The 22,246-nt window shown below is 48.9% G+C and overlaps 1 protein-coding gene across 1 annotated transcript; it reads right to left on the reverse strand.

Moving 5' to 3' along the window:
* Positions 1-9,114: 9,114 nt before the first annotated feature.
* LOC123157708 (cytochrome P450 78A9) lies at positions 9,115-11,363 on the reverse strand. Its single transcript, XM_044575941.1, has 2 exons — positions 10,211-11,363; positions 9,115-10,070 (listed from the first exon to the last, which is right to left on the reverse strand). The coding sequence occupies exons 1-2, from the start codon at positions 11,219-11,221 to the stop codon at positions 9,423-9,425; spliced, it is 1,659 nt and encodes a 552-aa protein (XP_044431876.1). The 5' UTR covers positions 11,222-11,363; the 3' UTR covers positions 9,115-9,422.
* Positions 11,364-22,246: the final 10,883 nt, after the last annotated feature.

Raw genomic sequence — 22,246 nt, forward strand, 5'->3', positions numbered from 1 at the left:
CGTTGATAAGTGAAATGTTGGCATCGAACCAAACATAGGTAATTGCTACTCCCTTCATCCCATACATCCACCTCATAATATAAGAGCGTTTTTGACATTACTAATATAAAAAAACAATCTTATATTATGGGAGTAAAATATAATCCCTCTGTCTAGAATTACTTGTTGCTCGAATGCATGTATTTAGCATTGAAATACGTCTAGGTACATCCATTTGAGCGACAACTAATGTTGGGACTGAGGTAGTGGTAAGTAGTCTTAGATTTCATAAAGTTTCTTGATTGTGCTTCTTCAGGCACTCCTAATACTCGGCTCTTAACACATTTTAATCTCCACTACTATTAAACAAGCGAGTTGTGGCCGAAGCATTGAATACCAGCCCTTCATTATCTTAGTTGTGGCACCACTACGCCCCATGCCCGCCCGCCGCCATGATCGCTCGCACCTCCCCTTCTGCTTCTTGAGCGGCGTCACCTTTGCCTTTGCTTTGAGGCGACAGTTTTGCCGTGTCGCCGAGTTGATCTTTCGGGCAGCCGCGGTCGTCGGATCCTCCACCACCACAGTCTCCGGCGGCTTTTCGTATGGGTCCATGTGGCGGCGGTGGTAAAATGGGCGGGAATTGGGGTGGATAGCGGCAGGATGATAGAGGGGAGGGTTGAGAAAGGGGATTTTGCCACGGAAACAATGCGGTCAGTTCCAAATGCGCGGGCTCTGCCTCAGTTTTGGGTGGGCCAGGGATGACGGAGTCCTATCGGCTGGTTTTCGGACTCCCGCAAAGTCCCAGCTTCCGGTTTGCGAGAAAACGGACGTCTGGACTGATCGGCGGAACCAGTGGCGAAGACAGGAGGACCAGCAGGGGCCGTGCCCCCCCCCCCCCCCCCCCTAACATCCCTGATTTGCTACTAATTTGGAGATGAACAATGCGTAATTTACAAAAAAAACACATGCATTAGTGTAGTTTGGCCCATGAGATCAAAAGTTTGTGTCACTTGACCTCCCTAATCTTTAATTCCTAGCTCCGCCACTGTGTGGAACGCCGTTGGATGGCTTGCAGGGTCCGACAGTTTGGTTCAGACGGATGCGAAAGTTTGAGGGTCCATGTTGGAGATGCCTAACCGCAGATGCTACATGGCAAAAAGATGGTTCATTTTGCTAAGAACCTCCGCAAACGTTTGCGTTGTACATGCTCTTGTACCCTTATTTTTTGGGGAAACATGCTCTTATACCTACAACAAGAAAAACAGCCAAAGTGATTAGTGCTACTACTTGCCTGACACCGACGATCCTCCTGGCCCTGGCTTCACCCCTGTACAGTACAGCCGTGAATAGTTAGTCCTGTATGACAAAGCTGGGTCAGCAACAGTCTGGATTGTCCAACAACTGGACCAAGCAATCAATCACTCAAGATTTGAAGCTGTCTACAGGAGCCGTTGGTTGGGTGCCGTTTGAACGAGAAAGGGCTGTACTGTGTGCAATGGAGGGAGGGAGAGATCTCTCTGGATCACTCTCCAGCTTGCTGCTACTGTGTGCAATGGTAACATACTGTGTCGGAGGCTCTGTGATTGCGATGTGTGCTGGCCTGCTGGCCAAGTGGTCGCCGGTGCAACCCCAGGGCCACGACCATTTGGTTGGGTCGCCATGGATGGATGTGATCTGACCTTGCTGCCTTTTCCAGCTGCCTAGCTTGCCTTGTGCTTGCACGTGCAGATGCTGATATGCCCGCCCGAATTCCTTCCCAATCTAGTGCGACCGGCAGGATGCCTACGCGTGCAATACCGCTACGTCCTACAGGGCTGGGGAGTGGACATCTTAACTGAATTATTAATTCCTAGGAAACGCATATGATGCTTTGTACCCCTTCAGAAATACTTCCATTGCCTCCATTTTTTCAGGGATGAGAGAACCGAAACTTTCTAGCCTGGTGATGTCCGTTTCTTCTGCTTCTTCTTGAACCCCCGTTGCTGTCCTGTAAGTGTAAATTAATCCCAACCGAGCTGAAAAAGGTGGCCTGGCCTCTAGCTAGATGTCCAATTGGAGCGTGCTACCTGCTGGCCTCAGTGTGGATCAGTGCAGTGACTGAGCATTGCAACTTGCCCTCATTTCCTTGGTCCTGCCTGCAACTACTAACTGCTTCCAAGGAAAGCTTCAAGCCATGCATGCCTGGAAAGCATGCATGCAGTGAGTTTTAACTGATTAGTTTTCTCTCTCCTTCCGTAATGGACTCAATGTTAGTATATATATTCAGCCTAGCTCGTGAATGTTGCATCAGTACTAGTACTACTAGAGTACTATCTATCTATCTATCCCTAAACCTGTAGCGTTTGAGTGAGTGTCGCTGGTGAAGCTGACCTCCTCCTTTACGTGTGTCACGAGGGGAGGCTACAGCTCGAATGGACTCCAGCGTCGTGTCGCTTTACCCAGCGTCGCCGGCCGGCCGTACGTCGTGCCCATGGGGCCGCCCGGCATTCTTATCTTCAGCTCGAAGCTAGGCTGGCCAGCTGCGTGCTGATGCCATGCTTGCGACAGATAGATAGCCTAGACCTTACCTTAGTGGTGCCTTACAGCATTGCTAGTGCATAGCGCTATCTGCAGGGATCGCTAAAGAAGATACAGGAACGGACTGTGAGCCTTCTCGATCTGCATCACCAACATGGATCCAGCCTTGGGCCAGGTGGCGGCGGGGATCGTTACGTCCTGCTAAAGACCATGTGGGTAAATCCTGCCTAGCTAGCTAGCAATATTTTCTTGTCGAACGATCTCCAGCCATCTTTTCTCCATCCCGTCTTTGCATATACAGTATGCAAATAATTCGTCATGAAGCAAAGTATTTTCTTGGAGCATTTCTACTGCTATGTAGTATGCTTCAGCTTGTTTCAGGAGTGCAGCAGATGTTCACCCAAGTGCTCGAATCGGAAAATTTACTAGAGGCACAATATCACATGAAATAAAGAGATGTGTTAAAAAATTTCAAACATAATAAAATATCTGGTTGTCGATCTGGTGGATCATTTCTCTATTAGTAAATCATTCCTGTTAGAATTTACATAACCGTATATAAACAGAGAACATCCGTTAATAATGTATTACCTGTTAGAATTTACATAACCGTATATAAATAGAGAATATCCGTTAATAATATATTCTTAATTGTATCTAAATAATAGATCATAACCTATTAGATTTACACAACCATGTCCAAATGATCTCAACTATTAGATCTGCCTAGCCAAATAGATTGACTCCTCGTAATTTTATCTAAACCGACAGTATCTGTTAGATATTCATAATTTTACATAAACAAAGCACAATTGATAGTTCTTTCATAAGTATAGCTAGATAGATAAAAATATATTTATGTTCATAGTTGCACTTAGATATATCTAGCATAATATTTTTAAATCTACATGTTAAGCGTTAATTGAACTATAAGTACATGCTATGCCTGATTTAAACATGTTATCATCATTATATATTTATAGAACGCCCGGACGTTCGGGATTTCAAACTTTTCCGATGGCAATTTTAGTGACACGAGGATGACAAGTTTAGTTGGCAGGCATTGCAAATCCGTTCTTAGTGTATCTTTTGCCAGAAAGTTACCCAAGGTTGTCAGAATCGCGATTCTGTCATCCGATTCTACGACTTTACGATCCAAACTAACCCCTATGATTCTACAATTTTAGTTCTTAGAATCTACGTTTCTACGATTCTGATAGTGAAGATTCTATGATTTGTGATCCTACCATCGAAGCTCCGATCCGATTCAAGATCACGATTCTGACAACCTTGAAGTTACCGTACATGTCAACTAAACTTGTCATTCTCGCGTCACTAAAATGCCATCGAAAACATTGGATTTGCCACGGTTAAATCCCGAACCTTCGGGACTTATCATTTTCGTATTTATAATCTAATGCAACATATAGATACACACTAGGAACGTAGAAGAAAATCTCCTCTTCACATCTTATGATCACAATTACTACTATCGGGAGCGGTGCTGTTAGGCTTTCTCGTCATGTGAATTTGCTGTCAGATGCTTCAGATCTATGCAAGGGTTCAACGGCAACGACTGCGGCTCCAGGGCACTGGTCCTTAGGGGCATGTGCATGAAGACTTTCTGGCTGTCATTGACAAGGTCAAGCCGGCTCCAGTAAGAGAGCGGTGACAGCGGTGCGTTCTGACGGTTGTAGTGGTTGTTCGGTAGTTTTGGAATCCCGATATCATTTTTATTATGCCTGAGGTGCTTTGTACTTTTGAAGAACTTTTATAACAGATGCATTTTCCTCAAAAAAACAAATAAATAATAGAGTGGTATATAACTACATATAATTGATCAAGCTGACATGCATATCGCAAAGTAAATTTGGTTGGTGTACTTACAACTCCAATGTTACACCTTTAAAAATATATCCATTTCTAAATGACTAAATCGTCACGTATTTTGCAATGAAGATGGTAGATGTGTGTGTGTGTGTGTGTGTGTGTGAGAGAGAGAGAGAGAGAGAGAGAGAGAGAGAGATTTGCATAGGATAAAAGAAACGTACTAATAGTTTTCAGAAAATGCTAGACTTACGCAAGGTTTTTACGTAACCTGCATAAACTACGTTTCCCTCTAACTAAAAATCCCCACCCCTCTGATTTTCAGGCTGGGCCTCACTAAAGCCCAATTAAAGACTGCCAAATCATCCCATACGTAAGGTACGTAAGAACCCCTTCGTAGAAGTAGCATTGCTCATAGTTTTGATATGGATTTTTTTTGTTGATTGTTGATTTTTTTTTGATAGCTAAGCAATCATATCAAACGGTGGTTTCTTCTCCTTTTGAAGTAGTAAGAAAGTATAGGTGACTGTTTCAAAGTTGTTTGCACCCAGGTCTTGATCGATAAAGCTAAGGTCGATCATTGTCTTGACCGTCGCACTCGTGTGCCATTTCAGAGAGGGCATTAGCCGGTAGGTATATCTTTGGACGAGATATTCCGTGCTAATGGCATCGCCAAGCTATTCCGTATGCTCCCCTAAAAAAAAGCTATTCCATATGCATCGTGCAAACTTACTCGATCAACATAAAAAAGGTGAAAGCAGCCGTCGTGCAAAAATGTACTATGTGTGCATATATGTGTGATGGACGTAGAGCGCGTGCGTGCAACTTGGTTCGATCTATCGGGAGTGGCGCGTCCACGTACGCGCCGACAGGGACAGCAACTCAATCGGCATCTGGCACGCGCGTGCGACAGTGAAAGCCAAGCTAGGCGCACACACGCTCGCTTGGGCAGCTAGCGATGACTCCAAAGTTGCCATCGATTGATCCATCCCCCACTGCAGTTATAGACATTCATTTTTTTTAACTTTTTACCTCTTTTTTTTTTGCGGGGGTAATAGACATTCATACACCAACAGACCGAAAAAGCATCAAATCGCGGCCGATTTGCTTGGATCCGTATATATATTATTCGCTGCCGCTATCCCGAATCAAGTGGCTGAAGCCGATCTCATCCGTCCGCGCGCGAGGCGATAAAAAAGATCTGGCTAGCTCCGTCAATGATGTCAATTTCAGATACTGGTCCATTCACAAGATCATCTCTCAGGTGTTATTCTTGTCTACTGTAGCGACATCGTTTTCTTGACTTCGTCAGCGGCCAGACGACAAGCAACAACCAAGCGATCCTGTGATCCATCGATCTTGATGCGCAGCCTGATACAGTAACATAATTTAATTATTGACCTGCCGGAATGTGATTGGCAATGATTGAGGCCGGCAAACTATTTCCTTTTCAACTGTGCTTCCGAGCAGTCAGATGGTGCTATCTCACGGGACGGGACGCATATATACAACCAATAAGAGCAACTTCAACGCAGGAACCAAAAAGACATGGATTTTATCAGTTTTTTGTCCGTTTGAATCGCCGCCCGTGCACGCAGTGGACACGTGAGAACAATGGATACACCCAATGTAAAGACATGCGGCAGCCCATTTGCTGCCTCTGCGGCTGATTCTGCCGGCGAAGCAAGCGCCCGTGCAGCTCGAGCAGGAAGCAGTGGGGCTAGAGTGGCCGGGTGTGGCCGGGCGCGCCCTGGAGCACGGCCAGAAGCTCGAGAGCGGGTGCGGCCAGGAGCACCTAGGAGCGCGGTTGGGCGCTCGAGAGCAGGCGCGGCCAGAAGCTCGAGAGCGGGCGTGGCCAGGGGCGCGACCGGGCACGCGGCAAGGCGAGCGCGGGGGGTAGGCGGGAGCGGCGAGCTCCAATGCGGAGACGCGCTGGCGGGGCCGGCAGGCCGGGCGCGCGTGCATGGCGGGCCGGCGCGGCGAGCTCTGCGAGTTGGACTGCAGGATGCGCTGGCGGGGCCGATAGGCCGGCGCTGCTCCAGCTCTGAAGCGGGGTGGGCAGGTGGGTGGGAGAAGAGAGAGAAAAAGGAGGAGAGAGATGGGATGGGACGAGTGGGTGGATGGCAAATGGGTCAAGCGGCACATGCAGCCAAGAGGGCACAGAGAATGTTCGCTTTGTGTCCGTCTCTGACGCAAATATGCCTCAAATTTGGGCCGGATATTGGTCGAACGGACACAAAACGAACAGCAGGCGGACGCTGTATCCTTTTTGGGTCGTCCCGTTGGACCATGTTTTGTGTCTGAATGACCCAAACGGATAAAATCGGTCATCCGATTGGAGTTGCTCTAAGAGCATAAACAGGAATGTACAAAAGCGTTCCCTAGTTACTCAACACTTTCTTTCATTGAAAACATGTGGTAGGTACAACCTGTTAGATATAATTCCTTAGGATTAACTTAACACATGATTTTAATCTCGTGATTAGAACACCTTTTATGCGAAATAGTAGTGACTAATCGTGATTGGCAGGGACCTGTAGAAGATAGCCCATGGCTGCACGTTGGAGTCTCCGGCAGTGAAGACATGGTCGGGGAAGAAGGGCAGCACCACCTGGATGACATAGATGGCTGCAGGAAGCATCACTGACATTTTTTTTTGAAACAGAGGCAAAAGTTTTGCCCCATCGATTAATTAAGAAGAAGAAGAGAATTGACCAGTTAATTAACGGAAAACCGGGCGAAAAACAATACAAACGAAGGACGGACTAACTACTCACATGGCAAGAAAACCTCACAACCGCACATGTGCCCCTCGTAGACTCTCCGATTACACAACATCCACAAACCTCGACATTGCCACTACGCCATGTGACCCCGACAACAACACCTCGACATAAGGCATCAAACACCTTCCAGCCCACAACGGTGACCCAATCCAAGAGGACGGGCCGAGAGACTGAAGATCATCCATCAAGTAGCCAGAAACGCCTTGCCTATGGCACCACTCTTGCCTTTTCCCACCTTCTTTTGTTTGCCTCTTATTGGCGTCCCCGTCAGAAGGCAAGCTATCGACCTACCCAAACCAGGTTTAGCAACCTCCACACTGGCGAGCAAGTCACAAAGTTTTTTCGCGAACAGAGCATCTGGATTTGGAGTAGGTGCAACCACACTTGGCTCAGTGGACATGTCACTCACATGCATCACATGCTCGACGGTCGCAGGCAATGGAATGGCAGAGACTGCAACGTCCAAATCACCACACCCCTTGGCATCAGGTATCTGGCTAGACTCCAGGGGTGATGATGGCGGTAAAGCCACAATCAAGATCTCGGGGGGGGGGGGGGGTACCTTCAGTTGTTCGACGGACAAAGGCAGAACCGAGCCCTCACACAACTCCCGCAACTCAGGCATGATCTGCAGCACTGGAGTCACAACCACATCATTGCCCAGTCCCTCGGAGGCTGACGACGGCGGACGGGCTCTAGGGGAGAAACGACCATGAAGCTCGACACCCAACTCGACCTCGAAGTTGTCAACAGGCACAACCAAAGGACGCAATACATGAGCAGACTGCAACACAGGCGGCGCCATGGAGCGCTCACCAAGTGCAGCCTCAACACGGACCATGAAGCTCTCCATCCGCAACATCCAACCTTGCATGGAGTCAATGACATCACGCAGAGGCTGAACCGTCTCCTGAAGCTGGAGGGAAGTCATACCAAGGAGCTCAGAGTTCAGCAGCTTGGCCTGCTGCTCCAAGGCAGGTCGCACTGGGAAATCCGCCGAGGCCATAGAGCCAGCAGGACCAACAACGATCGATGCCCAAGAATCATGGCAAAATGTCTTCGAGAGGTGCGAGGGTTCTTTCTGAACCTTGCGAGGAGCTGGAGCTTGTTGGTGCCCGAGGAGGCGTGGCAACGGTGACACGATAGGGCTTCCCAAAAAGCTAAGGAGACGCCAGGCATTGCGGCACTCACGCGCTCGATGACCATTCTCAAGACACGAGAACACCTAAAAGGATCTCGACAAACCGCTGCACGGTGGCCAGGAAGGAGGCATCTGCAACATCTACCCCGAAGCCAAGCAGGGACAGGACGGGGAGCCAATGCAGGGACCGGAGAGTCCAGACATTGCATGTTGCGCCGCGGCAGCACCTCCTGCCAATCTCCGCACGCATCCGCATCACACATCACACCTGACCGAGAAGCCGGAGCTGAGGATTTGGCAGCCGGCGGCGGCGTCCGCGGGGCTATTTCATCATCATCCTCGTTGTCTTCGTCGTCTGTGAGGGAGCTCCACGAAACAGATCGCTCCGGGTCCAGACTCGGTGCGGTGCCGGCAGGTGTTGATGACGACGTCACTTCCACAATAGTAGTGGGCGATGTAGCACAGCCAGTAGCAGCCGGTGGTGATGGCGGGGCTTCCACAGCAGTCCTGTCTACTGCCGGCGCTGCTGCGTCACTGACATGGCCCTCGTGCCATCCGTTGGTGGAGATGCAGCAGATGATCCAGGAGCCTCGCTGGTGGCAGCAGGAAGCCGCCGGCACTGATGTGGTGGTAGACAGCCTTCTAGCCCTTTAGCGTTTCTTTTTATGGATCGGTGGTTAAGGGTCCGGCCCGTGTATCCCACCTATGCAAATGTGTACGTTCTCTTCTTATATACGTGAATAGTGCTAAGGAGCCAGTGACCGAAACCGAACGTGCCCCCCATCAAAGCACAAAAATGGGAAAAGACTTCCCCTATTCTCTCGGTCAGTGACAAGATGAGATCAATTCTAACACAACTGATACTTGCATTAAAATAAATATTTTTACATAGGAACTTGTAGTACATCTCTAGGCAGCAAACCGGAAGCACAAGAAAACTGTCACACTCACTTCCTGATAGTAGTTCATAACTACGTAATTAAACATCTACCCTGCTAATAACAGTAAAGGACAGCAGTACACGTACCAGGACCGGACCTATTTTAGTAGCAGGTACATTTCCAAAGCGGGACACTACATTACCACTACACTACACGCACTGATAGTAGTAGGAGTAGTAAAGAAGAAGAGGAGGCCAACGTCTACCCTGCCCGCATGGCCCAGCCACGTCATCACACAGCACGCCTCGGCCTCAGCCTTGCCTCCAGCGGAGCTGCCATCTCACACGACAGCCTCAGCACCTCAGACAGGTCCACGCCACCTGACCCGTCGGACGACGGCGGCGTCCACTCGAACTCGTGCAGCAGCGTGGCAACCCAGAATCCAACGGTGGCGATCGCGAGCGACTTGCCGGGGCAGCTCCGCCTGCCCGACCCGAACGGCGCGAGCCTGAGATCGGAACCCGTTACAGAGAACTCAGCGCCGGCGGCAGCGTGGTCCGACGATGACCCGCCGAGGAACCGTTCTGGCTTGAACTCCGCCGGCTTGACCCACACGGTTGGGTCGTGGGTTATGGCCCACATGTTGACCATGGCAGTGGTCCCCGCGGGAACATGTAACCCATCTACGTGGACGTCAGACGTGGCAAGCCGCGCCCACGACAGCAGTGGGCCCGGTGGGTGAAGGCGCAGGACCTCCTTGACTACGGCCTGGAGAAAGACGAGCGAGGCGGCGTCCGACTCGGTCACGGCCCGGTTCGGCCCGACCACCCGGTCCAGCTCCTCGTGGACCCTCGCCTGCACGTCTTGGTGCAGCATCAGCCGGGCCAGCACCCATTCGATCACCACTGCCACGGTGTCGGTGCCACGAAAGATCATCTCCTGCAACCCACACAGAAAACATTTTTCGTTATGAGCAACCTAATTATCGGACGCATGCATATTTAAGTGTCCATTCGTCACCCCGCAAAACAAAAAAAGTGTCCATTCGTGTTTCCATTTAAGCGTATGAACAAACATACCCAGAGGACGGCGATCATGTCGGCGTCGGAGAGCTTGTCGCTTCCTTGGAGGGAGAGCAGGACGTCGGTGAAGTCTACCACGGCGTCGTCGTCGTCGTTCAGGGCGGCACGGTGCTCGTCGATGATCCTGCCGACGAAGCGGTTCACGCGGGGGACGAGGGCGGAGCACCTGGACCGGATCTTCTGCAGGTCGAAGCGCGCGAGCCACGGGAGGTGGTCGGACCAATTGAGCTGGCCGAGCAGGTCGTAGCCTTCGTCGACCAGGCTCTTCAGCTCCGCGGCCTCCCCGCTCCCCGCCTCGTCCAGCTCGTACCTCCGGCCGAAAACGGACCACATCACGTTGTGCAGCGACGCGCGTTTCAGGAACCGCCGCGCCTCGACGTGCTTGACGCCAGCGCCGCCCACGGGCCTCATGGCATCCACCATCTGGTGCGCGATCACTGCGCGCTGCGCGGCGGAGGCGGCCACCTGCCGCGGCGAGAAGAGGTGCGAGGACGACACCCGGCGGAGCGTGCGCCAGTAGGCGCCGTAGGGGGCGAACCCGATGGCGCGATGGAACATAAGCCCGTAGGCGGACTCCTTGACCGGCCGGTCGGCGAACGCCGGGCTAGCCAGCAGCTCTCTCGCCACGTCAGGGTCGGCGGTCACCACCACCCTGGTCTCTCCCATGGAGAACGACATGAGCCGCCGGCGCCTGACGTTTCCCGCCGCCGCCGCCGCGAGCTTCCGGTGCGCGAGGCCGGTCATGAGGCCCATGCTGCCGATCACGGGGAAGCCCCGTGGCCCCGGGATACGGGCCTCGCCAATGCCCAGACCCTTCCTCCTCCACCAATACCTCCCCCACGCCGCACCACCCTGAGACGCCCAGTGCAGGAGCGACGTGACGACGAAGGCGGCGAGGAGAACGACAACAAAGCCTACCACGCGGTAAGGCTTGCCGTCGCCGTTGCCGCAGCATTTGGCGGCGAGGGAAACGTACAGCAGCCAGCCGCACTCCTCGGATGGAGCCATGTCAACGTACGTGCACGTACCTTTTCCCTCGTTCTCGCGCTGAGGCCGAATGGGAAGAACACTAGGAGGCGAAATGAAAGGACGGATTTGTTGTTCGCAGCTGGAAAGTCAAGTGCAGTTTGAGTTTGGGAGGACGAGACCGCGGGGCAACGCCTTTTATAGCGGCGGAATCCATGTAAAGTGATGCTATCTCTGGAATATGTATCATCTACTCCCTCCATCCGAAAATACTTGTCATCGAAATGGACAAAAAAAGATGTATCTCAAACTAAAATACGTCTAGATACATCCCTTTTATCCATTTTGATGATAAGTATTTTCGGACGAAGAGAGTATTAAAGAAGGAAAGGGGTTAAGGAAACCCTCCACAACACAAGTAGTGTTACATGTGATTACAAGCAAGCACTACTCTACCGGCCACAACCGACTCAACATGTCCCGCTCCACTCTCACGTTAATCCACCTAGCTAGCTCCACTAAGAGATGGTCGAGGTCGTTTTTGATTAATCCCGCATGCTTTCAGTTCGTGCACTCAAGGTGCACTGTCTCGAAGACCCGATGGAGGGAGGGCGTTGCACCGTCGAATACGATGGCGTTTCGATGTTTTCATAGGGTCCACATACCTAACATGTAGATCGTTTTGTTATCCTTTTCTTGGAGTCGGTTTTCTGTCCTTCTGGTGCACCACTCGGCCAGGACGTCTTGCTGTGTGGGCACGTTCAAGGGTGACTCCATGGCCATGCCAAGTATCGTCCACATTTGTGTGGAGAAGACGCATTGGAAAAGTAGGTGGTTTATCGTCTCATCTTGTTGCTCGCAGAACGGGCACTTGTCCTGGTGGGGGAGACCTCTTCGTGCTAGTCGATCAGACGTCCAGTACCTATTTTTGATTGCCACCCATGAGAAGAAATTACACTGGAGCAGGGCTCGCGACCTCCATGTGAAGGAGTCGGGGAGACTTCTTTACCCTAGAACTTGGCGGCATATGCTGATCTTGTTGAGAAACATCCGTTCTTCTCCCAGTCCCAAGAAATTGTATCTGGGACCTCATTGTGTAGATGGACCATGGCCGTGCGATCCCATACATCAAAGAACTCGAGTAGCTGTTCCACCGGCAGCTCAAGGCCAAAGTCTCGCGTCCAGGACCCATGCACTAGGGCTTCTTGTACTGTTCTCGTTGTTCTAATTCTGTTTGATACGCCGTTGTATATATTTGGTGCAAGTTCTTTCACCCGGTAGCCCTGGAGCCAGCGATCTTCCCAGAACAGGGTCGTGCTTCCGTTCCCAATAGTGACGTTGGTAGCTGCTCTGAACAGGTCCATGGATTCCTTGGGCACATTGATTTGGAATTCGCTCCACGGCCGCAAAGGGTCGGTACGTTGCAACCACGGCCATCATTCCCTACATAGCACAGTTCAATGACCCGGGATTCGGAAGTCCTAGTCCTCCTGCCCACTTGGGCGTGCATACCGTGTCCCAAGCTACTGCACAGTTTTCACCATTTGCCTGATCTTTTCCACACCATAGAAATCCCTGGCATATCTTCGTCATTGCAAGAAGTTTTTTGTGGGATGTCCAGTGCCATCATCGCATGGATCGGGATTGCGCATAAGACTGATTGCACCAGCAGCAAGCGACCACTCTTGGGCAGGATGTTGTGCGCCAAGTGGGTAGGCGCACGGCCATTTGGTCCACCAGATCATGCTATCTCACAAGTGTCTAAGTAAGATAAATGATTTTTTAAAACTCCACCCATATATTGATCAAATAAAAGAGTCTTACAATGGGCACAATGGAGACAGAGATCACGGCTTACCAAGATTTGAGTGGGGGATGCGACCTGTAAATTCTTTCTATTGAGAGCCAACGGTCGGAGAGGGAAGAACTACATCACTAAGTTAGGCCCACCTTCTGGGGAGGTTTCTGATCATGGGGACAAGGCCAAGCTCATTTTTGATCACTTCAACTCTCTGCTTGGGACTCCTCCTACACATGGGATCAAAATGAACTGGGCGGCCCTGGGTATTCCATCCTCGAACTTGCAACATCTGGACTCCCAATTCAGTACTGAGGAGGTTAAAAAGGTAGTTTTTGATATCCATGATGAGAAGGCTCCGGGGCCGGATGATTTCATCGGGGGCTTCTTCAAGAGGTTCTGGTCCTTGATTGTTGACGACATTTGCAATGCACCGAACCAACTTGACCAGTTACTTAACTCTACCTTGATCGTTTTGCTGCCTAAGAAGGTGGACGCCACTAAAGTTGGAGATTACCGCCCGGTGAGTCTCATGCACAACATTGCCAAGATTGCCTGTAAGGTGCTTGCAAACCGCCTGGGTCCAGAGTTGCACATATTGATCTCGCATAGTCAGAGTGCATTTATCCGGGGTAGGTGCATTCAGGACAACTTCCTCTATGTCCAGAATGTGATAAAAGAAGCCCATAAGAAGAAGAAGCCTCTCCTGTTCCTTAAATTGGATATTGCCAAGGCGTTTGACTCTGTTAGCTGGCCTTACTTGCTGGAGGTGATGGAAGCGTTTGGCTTTGGTCAAAGATGGAGAGACATGATTAGCATCCTACTTTCGACGGCTTCTTCTCGAGTTATGCTCAATGGATCCCCTGGAATTCCTTTTCTGCACAGGAAGGGATTGAGGCAGGGAGATACCCTATCCGCCATGTTATTCATTCTTGCCTTGGACCCCTTGCAGCGGCTGTTTCAGAGGGCAACCGAGGCAAACATTCTATCTCCCATTCCATTACGAGTTGCCCGGCTCCGGACGAGTTTCTGTGCTGATGATGCGGCCCTGTTTGCGAACCCTTGTTGTGCTGAGTTAGCCGCCTTGAAGCGGATCCTCTCGAGCGTTGGAGAGATTTCTAGACTAGAGATAAATGAGGAAAAATGTGTTCTGTATCCAATCCAATGCAATGATCTGAACATCGCTGAATTGCTCCAACGCTTCGGTGGGCCTTGTGGTTCTTTCCCTTGCACTTATTTGGGGCTCCCACTCTCCACTCGCAAGCTTCGGCGGATTGAGCTGCAACCACTGTTGGATAAGGGGGCGGCCAAGTTGAAGGCGTGGAAAGGAAAGCTTCTGCAGCGCACTGGACAGCTCCCGCTGATCAACTCGATGTTTACTAACACAGTGACCTATTTCCTGAGAATATTTGCTCATTACAAATGGTTCGTCAAGAAGCTTGACAAAATGAGAAGAAATTTCCTCTGGAATGCGGATTAAGAAGCTCATGGGGGCAAATGTTTAGTTAATTGGAGACGTATCTGTGCGCCTAAAGCAGTTGGAGGACTTGGCATCAAAGACCTCCTCGGCCTTTAGCACAGCCCTGCGGCTGCGGGGGCCTTAGTTTGAATGGGACGAATTGGATAGACCGTGGAAAGGGACACAAATGCCTTGTGAGGCTGCGGACCGCCAGCTCTTTCAGTCCTGCACCAAAATTTCCGTGGGAAGTGGAGTAAGGACTGCTTTCTGGTCTGATCAATGGATAGATGGGATGGCACACCTATGGAGCTGGCTCCTGGTCTCTTTAACCTTGCAAGACACAAGCAAATCTCAGTTGCGGATGCTATCTGGGAGGGCGGTTGGATGAAAGGTCTACAGCGCATGACCACTGTTGATCTGCTGCATTCCTTTGTCACTCTTTGGCATAAAGTTCAACAATTCCAAGCGAACGAGGAGGATGACAAGATTACTTGGAATCTCACGGCCAATGGAGACTACTCTGCCAAGTCGGCCTATGAACAACTATTCATTGCTCGGATCCCAATGCCACGTTTGCTCAAAATGTGGAAGATTAAATGTGAATCAAAAGTTAAAATTTTCATTTGGACTTTAATCCAGAATAGGCTTTGGACGGCTGATCGCTTGCAACGCAGAGGTTGGGAACATCAGGCCACTTGCTATGCCTGTGATCAGGTCCTGGAGTCAGCTACCCACCTCATTTTGGGATGTACTTTTGCTAAGGAGGTCTAGCATTTGATGGGGGATCAGTTCAAGGATGCAGCTGATGCTGCTTCACAAGCTACTTCAATCAACAGTTGATGGGACAGACCTTCAAGCTGAAAAGAAAATGGACTTGGGTTGATGAGTGTATGGTGGCGATCTATGTGGCCTGGAACCTTTGGAATAAGCGCAACAACCATATTTTTAAGCAGGAAAGACGCACTGCTGCGAGCGTTTGCTCTCTGATTAGAGAAGAGTTAAGCCTCCTGAAGGAGGCTTGGGAGTAGTTCCTTTGCTGTTTGTCCAGGATTCATTTCGCATCTCTGGCCTAGCGTGTGTCTCTTTTTGTGTCTTCCCGAACGATTTTCAGTCTGTTGTACAGTTTGTTCCTTCTCTTAAATGAAAAGGCAGAGCACCTACAATTCCGGTCAAAAAAAAAAACAAGAGTCGTACAATCAAAGAAAAGGCATGTCCTATCTTAATTAAGAGATGATCCTTTATTAGTAATTGTCTCACCACATATTTAGAGATATTTTTTGTTATAAAAAATAAGACGAAGAAATAACTCATTGTATAGTATTTTTTATTGTCTTCTAACGAATAAATGACAGACCTAAGATAAGATAGTCTTATTAACTGCTAATCCATGCCTAATGTGTGCTTGCCTTGTGTCTGTGTGGCTAAGGCTGCAAGAAAAGCTTGAGGGCTCGTGAGTGGTTCAAAATTGACTCGGAAAGAAATGAATAGTGGATGACTACTATATGTAGCTCAATCGAGAGACAAACCGATCTTGACGCAATATTGGCTTGCTGGATACCTTGATAAAATATAATTATATTAAGTATTCCTAGTATATATTAAAAAAAACAGGTGAATTTATAGTTATATGCATTGTGTATGATTTTTCTCGTTTTTATCTACTAGCAGAAACATGAAAGCTTGATTGACAACAAGTTAGGCTTTAATAGCCGTGTGTTAAATATCCTATTATTTTTTCTAAAGTTTAAGAATAGACACACCTTCATTTTACTTTCTTGCTAGTTCATCCATGATCTCTGATCTATTGTTGTTAAATCCTTATTTGAGAGGGAATAAGTCAATCTATCTTAGAAAAAATATTATTGTTTTGATTGAAATAATGTATGGTGGGGTTCTTATGTTGTGTTGTGGCCTTTTTTGTTCCAAATGTTCCTCTAAATTATTATTAGAAGAAAAAACTTATTTTTTTTAATTTTCTAAAAAACTTATTTGGCTCTAAACCCGCTCAAGATAGTTACAAGCAGAGCACGAGCTACTTTCTACAACTTGATCTTATGTTTCGTTGAAATTTTAGTATAATTTGAGCCGAGCACTAGTACAACTCATTTGAACTCGACTCTTCTACAACCCTATATATGGCTCGTGAGGGTATCTCCAACACTATCCCCTAACTGGACATAGTATCTATCTGCGTCCGCGTCCGCATCCGCGAATAGTGATATGGAAGCCGGCCATCCAACCCTATCATCAAACGCCCAAACACATTGCAAACATAATTTGATCAAACTAGACAAATTTCATGCAAACCAGAAGATTTATTTAAACCGAACCAAACTCATGGCATTTTAAATATATTTCATTAAACAAAAATGAACATAACATTTTGTAAACCTAGCCTAAATCTTTGCCGGCCATGGAGAGGCGTCCCTATTCCACGTCCTGTCTTCCCCATGTCTGGCGAGCTCAACATCTTTGGTGGACATGGAGGCGTCCCTGTTCGACGTCCTGTCTTCCCCATGTCTGGCGAGCTCAACATCTTTGCCGCCATGGAGGCGTCCCTGTTCCACGTCCTGTCCTCCCCATGTCTGGCGGGCTTAGTAGCCATGAGCTCCAAGAAGTGAACCTACGAATCGCCAGCAAGGGGAAGAATAGGACATGGGGCATGAAGCTGCCCCGCATGGGAAACGAGATATGCCAACATCCATGTCTGACCTCCTACTCTTCCTTGTCGGAGTCAACCTTGTGGACGTCGCCGGTAGAGTGAGGTCCATGATCGACATGGACGGGCACACCTCATCGTCGTCGTAGCCCGACATGAACTGCGCGAACGACACGGAGTTGCCCACGTCCCCATTCATGATCCCCTACGCCTGCATCGCCTCCGCGTCCAAGATCGCGTTGCAGCCGGTGCGAGCGCTCCTGCACGTAGCCTCGTAAAACACCCATTTTTGCTCGACGAAGTTGAGGTCCTCCGCTAGTGAACTCGCCGTATATTTGCCCTTTCCACCAGCCGGATATGCAAAGAGGGCAGGGTTGTAGTGCCGGTCCTCTTGTGCGAGCTGGAACACCGACACCGACTGCTTCTCCACCATGGCATTGTTAATTTGTGTACCCGCCTGTTCTACGGTGAAGTCGGTATGGATCGGTGTGGACGCGGTGTCGACTCATTGTCAGACACATTGGTCCACATGTTTGTAGACGATTTGATGGTCGGCGAAGATGCCCTAGTCCCACTAAACTACTTCCTCTAGTTCTTTTTACTTCGCCTATTAAATTTGTGTCAAGTCAAACTTTGCAAATTTTGATTAAATATATTTTAGAAAACATCAACATCTACAATACCAAATATGTATTTCTTGAAGCTAGATTTCATAATGAATTTAACAATATTGATTTGACATTGTGAACGTTAATAGTTTTTTTATAAGTTTAATCAAAGTAGAGATACTTTGACTCCATGCAAAACTTATATATGCAGAATAAAAAATCAAAGAAGTACTAGTTCGGTCCGCTGGAGAGAAGTACTAGTAGTACGGGTCCGGAGTAGTTTAATAATGCAATAATGGTGGGAGTACTACAGCCCGCTGATCACCTCTGCCTGGTTCCATGGCCACCGCCGCCGGCGGGCGCGTGGGTAGGCCCGACAACCCAGACACGCATAACGGAACGGAGCACACGCGGGTCCTGCGTGGCGCGGCACTCTGCGGTGGGGCCCGAGGGTGTCGAGGGCACGTGAGCGCGCTATGTGGCTGCCCAATGCGCAGCCAGCCTGAGCCAGCGACGCGTCAGATGGGACGGGACGCGACGGGCATATGGGTTGGACAATACAGTACCTGACTCTGACTGCGCTTGCTGCTGCGCGCCGCGCGCCGCTGAGAGCCTGAGAGCTCATCAGCCGGTGGTCACGTCCCGTCTCCGCCTCGATGGCGACCACACCGCGCCCGTCGACCGGCCGCGCAGAGCAGGCGACGTGCATGAGTGCATCGCCTGGTCGACGCGATGTGTTCGTGTCAGATGGCTGCCGCACCCTGTACCTACGTGTACGTTCGGGCGATTAGTTACGAGTCGGGACCTGGTGCCGGCGAGCAACGCGGGACGCGACGCCTCCAGACCGGACCATGACGCGCCGTGCGGGGCGGCCGAGTAATGCGCGTTAAATGTGGGCGGATGGGGCTGGGGCCAGGCGCATCAATGGCGCCATCGATCCCATTGATCAATCTAGTTAATGTGTCGTTAGAGTGGATTCAATTCGCTGGTGTTCGTGGCAGCGTGACGTGTTCAGAGTTTAACAGGATATCGTGGTAGTACCAACGTACGACCACGCATCAAGGCCGTACAAGATTTTTCTAAAGAAAAGAAGATTCATTCCGAAAAAGACGTATTACCTTCGTCATGGTTTATTAGTCCTTATTGTAATTTGTGCTAAATTTTAATCAAAGATTTAACTGATAAAATGTTAATGCATGTCAATAAAAGTTATATTATCGGACTCGTATTTCAATATAGTTTTCAATGATATAGTTTTTTATGACATGCATAAACATTTCATTAGTTAAATTTATAATAAAATTTTGACACAGATCACAACGAAGACCAATAAATCAGGACAAAGGTAGTACAATATTGAACCTAGAAGTTAAAGCAAACCCCACTAGCAGAGAAATTGCGCTTGACAACGGGTCTTCGACGCACGCTTGTGGATGAAAGTGACGGGGCAGTGGAGAGGCCTAGTGCTATATATACTAAAATTGCTAGAGTTAAACGAGATTGAAAAAAAAGTGAATGGACGGTTTTTTTTGATTCTAAGAGCATCCACAGTGTTGTGTTTTCCTGCCTCTATAGCTGCCTCTAAAGGCTTGGAGACCGCCTCCAAACACTGCAGACCTCGCCACGCTTGCCTTGGAGGCTGCCTCCAAGGATTAAACAACACATATGGCCCTTCCTGTCCGTGTATGGAGCATCTACCCCCACCAAAACTAATCAATCCAGACTTCCAACAAATTCCTTGTTTATTTTGCTGTGGGTCCAACCCTTAGAGTCAACAACCGATGCTACACATTGCGTGATTGTTAGCTCTCCTTAGAGGCTGAAGGTGGGACCCAACATAGAGGCAGCCCAGCCTCTATACACTGCTGATGCCCTAAGAATGTATACATATGGAAGAGATGAGAAGAAAAGATGCTCGTTTGGAGGATGATATAAGGGATATGATTGCTCCGGGTTGGTGAATGGGTCGATATGGACCTAAAGAGGATGAATATGTACAATTATAAATTTTAATTCTTACATAGCAATTTTAGACAATAATGCGAAATATGAAAGTGAGCCTAGTAATTACAAAGGTGAATCTAGTACAAGCAATATATTCAACAACAACAAGTAGCAAGGTAAGCAAGCACAATATAATGTAAGTAAAGATTAAGAGACAAATAACCACAAGTAAAGAGTTAGAGTTAGAGATAATCGCACTCCACAAACAAAGATGTATGCCGATGTTCACTTCCTTGAAGGGAAGCTACTCGCCGTTCGAGGGACGAATATTACCACAAAAGTACACCAACACCACGAATGCTCACCATATTCTACCCATGGGATAACTGAAGGAAATATGCCCTAGAGGCAATAATAAAGTTATTATTTATTTCCTTATATCATGATAAATGTTTATTATTCATGCTAGAATTGTATTAACCGGAAACATGATACATGTGTGAATACATAGACAAACATATAGTCATTAGTATGCCTCTACTTGACTAGCTCATTAATCAAAGATGGTTATGTTTCCTAACCATAGAAATGTGTTGTCATTTGATTAATGAGATCACATCATTAGGAGAATGATGTGATTGACATGACCCATTCCGTTAGCCTAGCACTTGATCGTTTAGTATATTGCCATTGCTTTCTTCATGACTTATACATGTTCCTGTAACTATGAGATTATGCAACTCCCGTTTACCGGAGGAACACTTTGGGTGCTACCAAACGTCACAACGTAACTGGGTGATTATAAAGGAGTACTAAAGGTGTCTCCAAAGGTACATGTTGGGTTGGCGTATTTCGAGATTAGGTTTTGTCACTCCGATTGTCGGAGAGGTATCTCTGGGCCCTCTCGGTAATGCACATCACTATAAGCCTTGCAAGCAATGTAGCTAATGAGTTAGTTACGAAATGATGCATTACATAACGAGTAAAGAGACTTGCCGGTAACGAGATTGAACTAGGTATTAGATACCGACGATCGAATCTCGGGCAAGTAACATGCCGATGACAAAGGGAACAACGTATGTTGTTATGCGGTTTGACCGGTAAAGATCTTCGTAGAATATGTAGGAGCCAATATGAGCATCCAGGTTCCGCTATTGGTTATTGACCGAGAATAGTTCTAGGTCATGTCTACATAGTTCTCGAACCCGTAGGGTCCGCACGCTTAACGTTACGATGACAGTTTTATTACGAGTTTATATATTTTGATGTACCGAAGGTTGTTCGGAGTCCCGGATGTGATCCCGGACATGACGAGGAGTCTCGAAATGGTTGAGACATAAAGATTGATATATTGGAAGCCTATATTTGGATATCGGAATCGTTCCGGGAGAAACTGGGATTTTTCCGGAGTACCGGGGGGTTACCGGAACCCCCCCGGGGGTTATTGGGCCTACATGGGCCATGAGGGAGAAGAGGAGGGCCGGCCAGGGCAGGCCGCGCGCCCCCTCCCCCCTAGTTCGAATAGGACAAGGAAGGGGGGGCGGCGCCCTCCTTTCCTCTTTCCCCTCCCCCTTTCCTTCTCCACCAAGGCAAGAGGGGGGAGTCCTACTCCCGGTGGGAGTAGGACTCCTCCAGGCGCACCCCTTGGGGGCCGGCCGCACCTCCCCCTCCCTCCTTTATATACGGGGGCAGGGGGGCACCCTAGAACACACAAGTTGATCTACGTGATCGTTCCTTAGCCGTGTGCGGTGCCCCCCTCCACCATATTCCACCTCGGTCATATCGTCGCGGAGTTTAGGCGAAGCCCTGCGCCGGTAGAACATCATCATCGTCACCACGCCGTCGTGCTGACGGAACTCATCCCCGACACTTTGCTGGATCAGAGTCCGGGGATCGTTATCGAGCTGAACGTGTGCTGAACTCGGAGGTGCCGTACGTTCGGTACTTGGATCGGTCGAATCGTGAAGACGTACGACTACATCAACCGCGTTGTCATAACGCTTCCGCTTATGGTCTACGAGGGTACATGGACATTACTCTCCCCTCTCGTTGCTATGCATCACCATGATCTTGCGTGTGCGTAGGAATTTTTTTGAAATTACTACGTTCCCCAACAGTGGCATCCGAGCCTGGTTTTATGCATAGATGTCATATGCACGAGTAGAACACAAGTAAGTTGTGGGCGATACAAGTCATACTGCTTACCAGCATGTCATACTTTGGCTCAGCGGTATTGTGAGATGAAGCGGCCCGGACCGACATTACGCGTACGCTTACGCGAGACTGGTTTCACCGTTACGAGCACTCGTGCTTAAAGGTGACTGGCGGGTGTCTGTCTCTCTCACTTTAGCTGAACCAAGTGTGGCTACGCCCGGTCCTTGCGAAGGTTAAAACAGCATTAACTTGACGAACTATCGTTGTGGTTTTGATGCGTAGGTAAGAACGGTTCTTGCTAAGCCCGTAGCAGCCACGTAAAATTTGCAACAACAAAGTAGAGGACGTCTAACTTGTTTTTGCAGGGCATGTTGTGATGTGATATGGTCAAGATGTGATGCTATATTTTATTGTATGAGATGATCATGTTTTGTAACCGAAGTTA

Source organism: Triticum aestivum, chromosome 7B (genome assembly GCF_018294505.1).
Source record: "Triticum aestivum cultivar Chinese Spring chromosome 7B, IWGSC CS RefSeq v2.1, whole genome shotgun sequence".
Classification (NCBI taxonomy): Eukaryota; Viridiplantae; Streptophyta; class Magnoliopsida; order Poales; family Poaceae; genus Triticum; species Triticum aestivum.

What these genes read in the sequence shown, in the direction of transcription:
- LOC123157708 (XM_044575941.1), bottom strand. Translation starts at nt 11,221, where the DNA reads ATGGCTCCATCCGAGGAGTGCGGCTGGCTGCTGTACGTTTCCCTCGCC. An exon ending in ACATGATCGCCGTCCTCTGG is followed by an intron (nt 10,071 to 10,210) that starts GTATGTTTGTTC and finishes TGTGGGTTGCAG; the next exon opens with GAGATGATCTTTCGTGGCAC.